The following is a 13280-nucleotide window of genomic DNA, read 5'->3' on the forward strand; positions in this document are numbered from 1 at the left end:
AACCCTGTCCTGGGGGACCCCCAGCCAGTCGGGTTTTCAAGATATCCCTAATGAATATGCATGAGAGAGATTTGCATACCTGTCGCTTCCATTATATGCAAATATCTCTCATGCATATTCATTAGGGATATCTTGAAAACCCAGGACAGGGTTTGGGAACCACTGCTCCAGGCTGTGCCAAGAGGGTTCTGACTAACGTTTCACTCTCCCTCTTCCTGAGTTCTAGCCCCCCAGGTTGCCACTAATTAATAACTCGCCAGGACTAAGGAGTAATGGCTTACCTGGCACTGATTGGCTAGAACTGTGGAGCAACGGCTTACCTGGTACTGATTGGTTGGCTTTTTAGCTCGTAGAATGTGTTACTCGCCTGTGCCAATATGTTTTCCACCTCAATGTCAGCCACAATGCCCGACTCAGGGAGAAGAGAGTTCAGACTGAGAGAGAAAGAGATAGAGAGAATTCAACACTTGGACATCGATATCAGAGACAGTAAGTACATAAATACTAATATTAACCAGTCCAAGATCCTACCAGGGAGTTCCACAAAGTTACTTAACAGCTGCGGAATACAAGCAGGAATCCCTTGGTTTTAATCTCTGGCTTTGTGCCTCAGGTCTAATCCTTGCTCCGTCAACTCATGTATAATGTTGGGGGAGTCAATTTATCTCCTTAGACTTAGATATTATATTAACTAGGGCTGTACTAAATATTCGTATGAGATTCAATTCAGCCCTAAATAGATCCCCAAATACATTATGGGGCTAATAATTGAAACTGAAAAACATCTAAAAACCGGCCTAAATCGGCACTTGGATGATCTAAAAGACATGTCATCCAAGTGGCGATAATCAAACCAGGTTTTAGATGTATTTAAAAATGACCTAGGCCTTCACAGTGCTGCTAAACGACCAGAGCTAAAAGGGAATTGTCAGGAGGAGCATCGAGGGTGGGATTTGGGTGGGACATGGGCCGTCCTAGACTTAGTCATACTGCATGTAGACGGAACCCTTATGGCTGCAGCAGCCAGTTATATGGCAGTAGAAAAGGGTTATGGTTTTTTTGGGGAGGCTCACATTTTCACCAGAATGCAGTGATTAGAGTGGCTTATGGGCCTGGGTCCTCCTTTCTTATGGTTCACTAACCCACCCCAAAGATCACTTAAGCCACTTCTGTGCAGCTCTACTAGGCTATCCTATGTCAGGCTGCCAGGTGCTGATGTCCTGGAGGCAGATATGTAAAGTTGTTATTACGATTTTTAGGGGGGAGGGTCAGTGATCACTGGGGCAGTGTGGGGGGGTCTGTACTTTGTGTCTGCAGCCACTCTAATCACTGCATTCTGGTGAAAATGTGAGCCTCCCCAAAAAAACCATAACCCTTTTCTACTGCCATATAACTGGCTGCTGCAGCCATAAGGGCTATTGAGGTGGTAGATAGGTGGGTCTAGTAGATTCTGGGGGTGTTTTGGGGGGTTCACCATGACCTATAAGGGAGCTGTTGCGAGATGTGTAGTTTTTTGAAGTTTTGTGAAGTTTACAGCAGTGCCCCGTAAGGTACCCCATTACTCTGGTACCATGTCTGGGTGTCCAGTCCCTTACTTTTCTGGCACCTCCCATGCCCAAAAGGTCTTTTTCTAGGCGTTTTGAGTTGGACGAATTTTTGGTCGAAAATGGGGTATAAAGATGGACGACTTAGCGGTCTGGACGATTAGATGGTTGGACGTACAGTTAAGACGATTTTCGGAAAAAAAAATATGCTGGAAGTACTTTTTGAAAATGGACCTTTACCCATGTCTGACTTTGGGTGACTTGCGACTTAGGCCCAAACGGACTTGGAGGTTTCTTTTGTCCAAATAGTATTTGTCCAAATAGTGATTTAAATTCAAATATAAATACTGTGCTAAATCTTACTGGAATAAACACTTGATCTCCGATTTCACATTGTTTCTTTTATTATTTGTTATGTGAAAGCTCAATGCCCATTATTTGTATTTGGCCAAATAGTAAATATGCTCTCGGTACAGCTCTAAAATTAACATTATTCACACAGAAATTGGGAGGCTTTCGTGTTCATGCTTTCAGGTAAATGCACATCTGAGGTGGCTGCATGCCTCTAAAATACTAGGCTGTAAGCCATATAAGTTCTTTTAAAATCCATGACCCTTTAGCTCATCTCCTTTGCGACTTAAAAGGGCCAAACTGTATACAATTACAAAAATGAGGAATGGGTGTCAAGCCAGAATGAATCAGGCCACAAATGGTAAAAAGAGTGAGAAAAGTGAATTGTCTAGGACAGTTTCCAGATGCTGGTGCTGCTCCATCCTGTTTCTGGGATACTGCATATTTTGCTGTTTTATCCCTCTCCTCCTACCACCTCCCTTTTCCCTTCCCATACCATTTCTTTGCTCTTTTCCTGGGAAATACTATTTATATGGTTTTTATGATGCATTGTTGTGTTTTCACCGCAAACCCTTGTGTGAAAGGGAGAAGAGCTGAGGTCTGAGAGAATCAATCTGTGACCTGTATGGGGCCCAGAACCAAAAATAGATTTACCCACAGAACATGGGAGCTACTCTCTGCATACAGTCCGAGTCACAAGCATGTCACAAACTAATGCTCTCCGATCTCAGCTCTTCACCTCTCTCTGTCACACAAAGGTTCACAGTGAAAGTACAACAGTGCATCATATAAAAACAAAACAAAACAAAACATGCATGCAGTGCTTCCCAGAAAATGTGCAAAGAGCCTAGTGTGGGAACAGAGAGAAAGAGAGGTAAGGGGAGGAGGGAAGAGCTAAAATAGCAAAATCTGTCGTATCCCATCAGCAGGCCTGTAACAGGACCAGGGAATTATCCTTGGCAGTTTTATTCTCTAAATCATAATTCCTACTATGACTACTATCATTTCTAAAGTGCTGAAAGGCGTACGCAGCACTGTACATGTAACATTCAATAGACGGTCCCTGCTCAAAAGAGCTTACAATCTAATTTAGACAAGACAGGACATCTCAGGGTTGGGGAGATTCTGGTAGAATGAATGATATGATTCCTCAGTGCAGTCAGTTTTGATATTAAGAACATATAGTACAGCTTGCGGAGTACCACCACTGAGGGAGTATATTGCCGCTTCCAAACTACCACTAGTGCTATCCATGCTGCAACAAAAATATTGGTTGCTAATTTGTGTAACGTGGGCTTCACATTAAATGGTTTACTATGTAATAAACAGTGTTCAGCTTCGAGTGGATATTAGTGTCCCATAATTTGGCAAACCATCTTCAAGATACGAGGGCGAATCAAAAATGAAAACAAGAGAACTGATCCAGTGATCTCCACAGCAAATTCAAGAAGAAACAAAAAACAATGTGGAGAAATGATGTTCCTGAGATGGACTTTATTTTAATATTAATAATGTTAAAACTTGGCAAACCACATAAAAACCTCTAGGACGCAGTCTGCTGAAAAGCTTTGGACCGTGTTGGGTTCATTGTCCAAAGCTTTTCAACGGACTACGTCCTAGAGGTTTTTATGTGGTTTGCCAAGTTTTAATATTATTTTAATATTAATAAAGTCCAGCTCAGGAACATCATTTCTCCACATTGTTTTTTGTTTCTTCTTAAATTAAACATTGACCAGAACAGAGCTAGTGAAATGCAACATATGTACTTGTACATTGCCTGTTGGATAGTTCATCCAAGCACAGTGCAGCACTCGGCCTTTAGTCTTATGGCAGCCACTATCGAAGAACAATGTGCAGTAAAGTGCTTTCTTTGGGCAGAGGGAGTGAAACCTATGGAAATTCACTGTCGGATATTGACTCAGTATGGACCTAGCACCATGAATCAAGAGCAGATGTAACCGACGGTCGTTCTGGTCACCCATCAACAATGTGAACACAAGAGCACATTGACAGGGCGGATGCCTTGATTAAAGAAGACCAACAGTTGGCTAAAAATTTGGATATCAGCTATGGATCTGCATTTGCCATAAAGCATGATGGCTTGATATACAGGAACGTCTGCACATGTTGGGTTCCCAAACAGCTTACTGAGATGCACAAACAATAGTGTGTGGAGGTTGCAACCCAGTTCCTGAGAAGGTACGAAGAAGATTCGAGTATTCTGGACAAGACATGGGTGCATCACTGCAACCCGGAGAGCAAAAGATAAAGTATGATGAAGTAAAGGAAGCGGTGCTCACCCAGCTTCAGGAGCAGCTGAAAAACTTTTCTGCAGGAATGCAGAAGCTAGTTGAACGATACAACAAATGCGTCATCTTGCGTGGGGACTATGCGGAAAAGTGATATGTTCAATTGCTCACAGCTACTTCTACTAAAGCCGTTAAATGTATTTTGCCTTTACTTTTTGATTTACCCTTGTATTAGCCCAACATAAAATGGCTTTTGTGTATGACCCCCCATATCTGGAACATGTCCCCCAGTTTCTCCAACAGTGTCTAATTCCATGGTTGAACATTTTCAGCAATCTCAAAGGTGGTTGAGGATGGGCTGGGATGGCGTAGATGGGCTGGAGTGAGCTTTGACGGAGACTTCAGTAGTTGGAACCTAAGAACAGTACCGGGCAGAGCTCTGGATTCTTGCCCAGAAATAGCAAAGAAAAAAAACAACCTAACAAATTGTTAGATTAAATCAGGTTGGGCAGACTGGATGGACCACTATCTGCCGTCATCTACTATGTTTATAATATCAACGATAAGGCATTTTATGACCATTTTCTAATAATAATAATAATTTATTTTCTTATATACCGCCCAATAAGTTGCTTGCTATAGATCAGTGTTTCTCAACACGCAATACGCGTACCCTTGGACCGGACGTGGCCTGGCCGCCGCTGCCGGCGATCCTTCCCTGCCTGCCCGCTGCTGAATCTGCTTCCAGGGATCCCTCTCTGCCCGCCCGCTGCTGAAGTCCCTAGATTCCCTATTGAGAGAAAGTATGGTGAATCATTCCAGGTGCAACACCAGGGGCATATCTAACAGAAATTTGTAAAGCATGCTTCCTATCCAGGAAGAACTGCTGGTACCCTTCATACTAGGTCTTGAGGGGACCTTCTTCTGAGGTTTGTTTTATATGCTCAAGAATTAATGAACTAGGTAGCCATGGATTAGCCCAAAGTGGCATAGACCCCCATCAAATTTTGTTCCAGCCACACCTTTATCTTATGTGAGTGAGCTAATCACTCTGCCAATATGCAGTAGTGCTGCCTGATTCAGGGGAAAATTTTTCGATTTGATTCAATTCACTTTTCCTGCCCAATCAGGCGTGTGTTTTGTTTTGGTATTTTTTAAACAGCCTGGTGGGTTTATTTTTGTAGCCTCTTCACCTACTCTACCCCATCCCCCTTTTCCCTCTCCAACCCCACATCGGTGCTGTGGTGTAAACAAAAAATACTTTTCCTCTCTCTGTTAAGTCCTAGCTAACGCTCGCTAACACCAGCTCTGGCAGGATACACATTTCAAATCTGACATACTGTAATCACAAAATAGAAAATAAAATTATTTTTTCTACCTTTTGTTGTCTGGTTATTTTATTATTCAAATCATGTTTGTCCCAGGCTCTGTTTGTCTTCTGTTAACTCACTTGCCAAGATCTCCTGCCCATTTGATGTTTTCTTCCTATTCCGTGTTCACCACTCATCTTTCATCTCTGTACCTTTCCCCTTCCACTGCCATATCCAACATTTCTGTCTCTTTCTCACTGTCTACAATCTCTCTCTCACTCACTTTCCCTGCCTTGTGCTCTGGATCAAACCTATTTTTTTCCATGCAGCATCTCTCCCTTCCTCCCCTCCACTATCATGTGCAACATTTCTTTCTTCCTATACACCATCTCTCCCTGCCCTCCACCCAATGTCCAACATTTCTCTCTCTCTCTCTTATCCATGCATGTCTCCCTCCCCTCCACCATATGCAAGATTTCTCCCTCTCACCCCTTTGTTTACTCCTAGTAGAATTCTGTGCAAAAAAAATTCAAAATTCTGCACACAAAATTAGCAAATTCTGCAAGTTTATTTGTCAAAATTTAAACAATATTTTTTCTAATTATTATCCATATTCCATTTAAACTGATGATATTTTGCTTCATTTGAGAAATCCTGAAACTACCATTCCACATTTATTGGATCTGATTGATAAATTTGGGAAATTTTCAGGTTATAAAATAAATTGGAGTAAATCAGTGATCCTTCCGTTAAATGTTCATTGTCAAAAAGGTTTATTTGATTCATTCTCCTTTCTGTATTAAATATTTAGGTATTTGGATTCATAAAACATTGGAAGAGATGATGAAGGTTAATGAAAAATCTTCATTGACAAAGGTCATGAAAATGTGTGAGCAATGGAATCCTTTACATCGGTCTTGGTGGGAGAATCCAAACAATTAAAATGATGATTTTGCCTGTAGTCTGTTACCAAATGGGTATGTTGCCAATCTATTTTCCGGGGTCATTTTAAAAGAAAGTAAAGTGTTTTAACTAAATTTATTTGGCTGGGCAAAGCAGTGAGAATTGCCTTAGTATCTCTAAAAAACCAATTGCGGAGGGTGGGGTAAATTTTCCTAATTTTTATAGGTATCATCAATCCTATATTATGCGTCAAGGTATGTACTGGATCCTCCCAGAGCTCATGGAAAATCTTCCAGATTGGTTGTGGCTGGAATGGCAACTTATGTCACCACTGAGATTGAGTCATGTGTTAAGTATTAAGATGACCAGGTTATACAAGGACAATAGAATACTAGTTGATACATGGAAAACATTAAAATGTATGGATAATTTAACATCTATTCCAATTAATAAATCAACTTAACAAACTATATGGCTGAACTCCAAGATTCAAATCGGCGGATTTAAAGTCATCTGGAAATATTGGATGAAGAGAGAAGCTAAGTACCTCCAGTAGTCATTTAGCTCAGATTTGTGCCTGCTTAGCTGACTTTGGATGCTCCTCCACCCTTGGATGAGGGGCAGAGACAGCCTTAAAAACTTTGTTGATTTATTTTTCACTTTTAGCACACTGGTTTGTGCATTAGTTTATCACAAAAAAAAACTTATATGAAGGTAGCCCAGGGATGTTTCACAGGGATGTTTGGGTGTATGCTTATGGCAGCTGGTGCATTAGGGGTGTGTCCCCATTGCAAGCTGTGTGACTGAGGGCTTTCCTTCCACTACAAATATTTCTCATTGTGGTAGTGTGTTGTTTGGGCTGTCTCTCCCCCTCACCCTTTATTTTTTGGGGGTAGGGGAGATTTTCCCTTTGCGCTTGATTATATAAGACAGAGCTAGGCAAAGACATTCCTCCCAATTTTGGGGGATGACATGTCACTTGGGTGTGAACTCAAAGAAGGCATTTGTTCCATATGTATCTTCTGAACACTTTCCTTTTCAATTTTATGAAAAAAGTTTCTAGGGAATGGAAGAGGTATAGCCATAAATAAATATAGCAATTTGTGTAAAAATATCATTTTCACAGGGGCACCACAGCCAGCGCTAAAGCCTCTGATAAATCAGCAGGCGAGTCAGCTCCCAGGGAAACAAACCCCAAAGCTCCTTAAGGGACACCAAAGCAGGATGGCTGCACAGGTGCTCATGTGAGATTGGCCTGGGAGCAGAAGTCCACCCATGCAGGACTGTGTCCTTTCCCTGGTAGAGTAAGCCCAAGAAGGGGACCTCCGCGCACCAAAGCCATGCAGAAAATTTGAAAATCAATGGCAAAAATACCCCAAAATAATAAAAAAAGACAAATCAGATCACACCTTCTGAGTTCACTTGCAGAAGGAAAAACTGAAGCAGCAGCTGTTCTCTAGTGCTAAAGAGAAGGAGTTGGAAATTTTGAGTGACATTCTTCTGCAAAGTTCATGACTAGGGGGAAGGAACAGCTATGGTACAGAATCCTACGTCTTTACTACAGAATTGAAGATTTTGGAGTTCTATTATCAGATTATTTAATAGTTTCTCTCTAGTGGGAGAGTGATCTCTCTTATCTTGCTTTTCTAGCACATCAATTTGTTCATGCAAAGCTCACTCCCTAGCTTTCCTAGTTTTATTGATACGGGCCTGCAAAAACGATTATTCTCCCATGTAAAACAAGTTTGTGCCCCTCCCACAAACTTAATTCAATCTAATCTTCCATTTGTGTGTCGCTTGTACCTGTGCAGGCTCTAGGTGACTTACAGAGAGAAGGGAGCGCAGAGTCATGGGTAGGGAAAGAGAAAGGACTTGAAGGATGTTGGCTGAATTGTGGGAGGAAAGATTGAAAGATGCAAATAGGTTCAGTTGTGAAAGAGAAGAATTTTCAGTTTCTTCCGGAATAAGGTGTAGCTAGTTTCCATTCTGATTGTTTCTGGGAGGTCATTCCAAGTTTTTACATCCAGGAAGGTTAGCATGGAATGGAAAATGCACATGTAATGGAGATCTTTTTTGTGGTTGGCAGATTTAGTTGAATTCTGTTAAGGATTCTCCTAGAGTGGTCTCAAACTCAAACCCTTTGCAGGGCCACATTCTGGATTTGTAGGTACTTGGAAGGCCTCAGAAAAAAATAGTTAATGTCTTATTAAAGAAATGACAATTTTGCACAAGGTAAAACTCTTTATAGTTTATAAATCTTTCCTTTTGGCTAAGTCTTAATAATAATATTGTAATTTATAGCTAAAGAAACAGATGATCAAGAAACTGTTTTATTTTACTTTTGTGATTACGATAAACATACCGAGGGCCTCAAAATAGTATCTGACGGGCTGCATGTGATCCCCCGAGCCGTGAGTTTGAGATAGATCAAGCCGTTGAGAATAGTTGGGTAAGGGGGAAGATGAGTTTCCATGGAGCATGTAGTGTATGATGCATGATATTTTGAAGTTTATTCGCGAAGGAATGGGTAGCCAGTGCACTTGTTTGATGAAGGCTGAGATCAAATTATATTTCTTTAAGTTGAAAATTAGTCTTACAGTTGTGTTCCAGATGAGCTGCAGTCTGTGGACTAGAGTGGTGTTGATCCCCTGTATCATTTATAGCAGTATCTCTATCTTTTTATCTTTATTTATATCCCGCCTTTCCCAAGGCAACATGGCACATACAAGTTTCAAGTTTCAAGTTTATTTTATTATTTGATTGAACGCCTATCAAAATACTAAGCGTTGTACAATAGTAATTAAAACATTGACAGAAGTACACAAAGACTAACATCTTAACACACTACATGGGTTTTTTTTTTGTTTTTTGTTAATCTATTAGGATACAATAGGAAAAGAGGGGGGAGAACTACAATGTTTATTAAAAAGAAAAGAGACAGCAAAGGAAAGCACAATGGGAGGTGAAATCAAGAGTTGCTGGACTTGAAATGAATAGACAATTGTATAGTCAATTGTAGGCATCTTTAAAAAAGAATCACAAAAATTTCAACACATACATGATAATGAAAGCAAACAGCATAAATTCTCAAAGAATAGGCGACCAGCGCCTACGTACAAATCAAAAAATGGTTCAGCTCCTTTATTTCATCATACAAAAGAGATGTCTTTTTAACAATTTTTTGAAACTACCTAAACTTGTCTGTTGACATATATATTGAGAACCCATGTAAGAAAACATGCTGACTCTAGACACTTTCAACCTCAGTTGTTTCACAGTCGAGATACATAAATCGGCATGGTTTGCAGAATGCAACGTATATTGTGGTTCATATGGTAGAATATGATCCACTAGATATTTTGGTGCCCGATTATGTATACAAAGGTACACCATCACCAAAAATTTATAGTGGATCCTATATTCCAGTCTCAACCAATACAGTGAGATATAGTATTCTGTCACGTGATCACATTTTCTCAATTTAAATACAGTACAAACAATTGCGTTCTGTGCCACCTGCAACGCACATAGCGCAGATGCCGGTATACCCAATAACACCAAATTACAATAGTCAAGACATGATAGCAAAATAGTTTGCAAAATTGTCTTGAACATTTGATCGGATAGATACGGTCGTAGATTGTTCATCACGCACAGCTTAAAAAATACTTTTTTAAGTAACGTACACACACGGCCCCTAAGACAGGCATGAATCGACCAGCACCCCGTAGATATTTTCTCTCCTTGGAAATAGCAACTGGTGCACCTAGTAACTCAATCGTAACAAGTAAGGCATTCTCAAAGTCTCCGCTGAAAACACGTCACCTTGGTTTTCTGAATGCTTAATTTCAATCTATTACAATTCATGCAATTTTTAATCTTCACCATCACTCCCTGCAGTCGCTGCATATTCTAACAGTTCTTTCTCCAACTGTTCTACATTGGCAGGGTCTAATAAAATATCACCATTCAATCGCCATCGTCAAGACCCTTTAAATTCCAATGCCATTGATAGCTCTAGTTGTAAGGTGGCGTGATCTTACCAAGTACAGGTAAGGATCTGCAAAGAATAATGAAATCTCCGAACCAAAAGTCTATGTGGGAACGAGATCGATTGATCTGGAAATAGTAAGTGTAGTCTTTTACTTTAGGGCAGTGTTTTTCAACCTTTTTTGGGCAAAGGCACACTTGTTTCATGAAAAAAATCACGAGGCACACCACCATTAGAAAATGTTAAAAAATTTAACTCTGTGCCTATATTGACTATATATAAAGTAATTCTCTTGAATAGGAATCAAATAAACACAAAGAAAGTATTTTATAATGCTGCCACCGCCAACAACACCGTTGGCGGCGGTGGCACTCAAATGGCTAAAGAGCCGCAGTTTGCCGGCCTAGGGACAACACTGGAGGGTGGCCAGCTTTCCCCCCCCTTGGGACGTAAACCCGGGGTGGGGCAGACCGCCCCCCCCCACCCTGGTATGCCACTATCTGTACCTCACTCCCTCCCTATGACCAAAAATTCTCCTTTCTTCTATTCCCCGTGTACACAACCATCTCTTTCCCTCCCTTCCTCTCTCCCAAGTCCATGCCTTCTGTGTCCAAACACTCATTCCCTCCCCCACCTCAGCATCTTTCCCTCCCTTCCTCTCTCCCAAGTCCATTTCTTCTGTCCAAAAACGCATTCCCTCCCCCACCTCAGCATCTCTTTCCCTCCCTTCCTCTCTCCCAAGTCCATTTCTTCTGTGTCCAAAAACGCATTCCCTCCCCCACCTCAGCATCTCTTTCCCTCCCTTCCTCTCTCCCAAGTTCATGCCTTGTGTCCAAAACGCACTCCCTCCCCCCTTTTGTGTTCCGTGTTTGCCTACCAGCCCATCTTTGCAACTTTCTCAGCAAAACGAAGCTCAAGCCGCGAGGTTTGTCTTCTGCTTCCTGCCTGACCTGCCGCACACAAATAGCCGAACGGAAGTATTCTCCGACGTCAGCGCTGACGTCGGAGGGCAGGCTTTGCTTAAGCCCTCCCTCCGACGTCAGCGCTGACATCGGGGAACGCTTGCGATCGGCTATATGTTAGCTGCAGGGCAGGCAGGAACAGAAGACGAGCCTCGCGGCTCGAGATGTATTGAACTCCGCGGGTCCCCCGTCCAGCTCTCTCCTGTCCACGTGGGGCGGACCGCCCCTCTCCCTAGACTGGTGGTACTGCCCTGATGGCGGCCCTGACCGTACGGCACACCAGGCAACATCTCGCGGCACACTAGTGTGCCGCGGAACAGCGGTTGAAAAACACTGCTTTAGGGTGCTTATGTCTCACCGAATCCCACTGACATAAAAAGCTCTGTAGTTTTTCTCTCCCCCTCTCCCCCCCCAGTTAACAGTTTATTCTTGGGATATCGCAAAAAAAAAACTGCTCAATCTTTGCAAAAACACACTTTGGTTATCGTTAGGAGAGTAAACATTTACCAAAGTGAATAATTGTATGCCCCAAAAAAATGAAGTAGCGACAAATATCGCCCTTCCTTTTTGTGGATCACTTTTTGGACCTCCTTTTTTTTTTTTTACAGAGAAGGGAAAGAAGAAAAAAATTGAGACCCAGTCAGACCCTCTAGCAATGGAGGGAGGGTGAGGCAGGGACCTGGGGGGGCCCAGGTGTAACCCCTAAAGCCGGCACCGTTCAGCCGGACACCCCTGTCTCACTGAAGAGAAAATCTCAACAGGAGAAATAGCATTGTCAGCTCACTGAAGAGAAACCACAACAGGAGAAACAGAATGGCAGTTTCACTGAATAGAAACCTCAACAGGAGAAAATAAAGTTCCAGTCACAGCCAGAATTCAGGAGCTAGTTGAATAGCGACCATTTCCTGCTGGGAGATAGAGAATACTGGAGATACAGGAGGAGTGCCAGCCAATTTGACCACCTGTTAATCAGTTTCTCTATCTCCGCCTGCTGGTAGATGTGGGCTATCCCATTGGTCTCTGGATTCATCTGCTGCTGTTGCTAGGGAAGTGATATTTACATAAAGAGGAATCTGATGGGTTTCCTGCACTAACGCTCATTGTTCGAGACTTCATCAGTTCTTTTAAAGGTAGTTGATATTTAAACAGTGAATTGAACATTTTTACCTCTTTTACTAAGGCGTGTTAGCCGTTTTAGTGCGCGCTAAATGCTAACACGTCCATAGATTATAATGGATGCATTAGCATTTAGCACGTGCTGAAAAGGCTAGCACGCCTTAGTAAAAGGACCCTTAAATGCCACAAAGACTACTGTCCCCAGTCAGGTACAGACAAAAAAAAATCATAAAAACATTCATCCCATTGTTGAAGTCCCTCAAGCCTAGGCCTGAAAAATTTTCCCTGTAAACGTTCTCAGAATAGAGGCCACTGCATAATCGTTATCTGTAATCCATCTTCCCCACCCAACCTTTCCAACAGTTATATTCTCTGGTAGAATCCTGTGCCAGGTCAAGAAAGTGCAAGAATCCATGCAGAACCTTCTCTTGACTATAGTTTCAATTTCAAATTCCTAAGTATATTAAAAGACTCCGTAACATCAAAATAATTTTAATCATCTATCATTATAAAACCCTAAGCATGCGCACTTCAAAAGCCGTGATCCCTGCTTCCGTGATCCGTGCTTCCGTGGCGCCGCATGCGCAGTAGGACCCTGCAGCAGTTTCTCTATCGGCCTCCATTCTCAAGCACATACGCACCAATGGCTCCCCCCCCTCCAACACCCCAGCCAGCCTGTGCCTTGATGAACAGCGCACAGACAGGGATTAGCGGCATTTCCCCAGCCCGAGGACAGACCAGTAACGCAAGCAGCCGCGGTTTCATCAAGCAGCCACGTGCCATTTGCAAGACCGGCCCACTTTGATAATGCGAGGCGGGCTGACCTAGCAAAAGCCCCGAGGCTGCCCGGGCTA

General features: G+C 42.3%; 1 protein-coding gene across 3 annotated transcripts in view; it reads right to left on the minus strand.

Annotated features, from left to right (window-relative positions):
- The window catches only part of TFE3 (transcription factor binding to IGHM enhancer 3), a 101876-nt gene that overhangs the window by 46894 nt on the left and 41702 nt on the right, over positions 1-13280 (minus strand). For 2 of the 3 annotated variants that reach the window (XM_033923001.1, XM_033923002.1), the window contains exon 2: positions 321-434. In XM_033923001.1, the coding sequence (XP_033778892.1) occupies positions 321-434 (114 nt within the window). The remainder of the gene's footprint in view (positions 1-320; positions 435-13280) is intronic. The other variant, XM_033923004.1, reaches the window with a different exon arrangement.

The sequence above is a fragment of the Geotrypetes seraphini genome, chromosome 1, assembly GCF_902459505.1.
Source record: "Geotrypetes seraphini chromosome 1, aGeoSer1.1, whole genome shotgun sequence".
Lineage (NCBI taxonomy): Eukaryota > Metazoa > Chordata > Amphibia > Gymnophiona > Dermophiidae > Geotrypetes > Geotrypetes seraphini.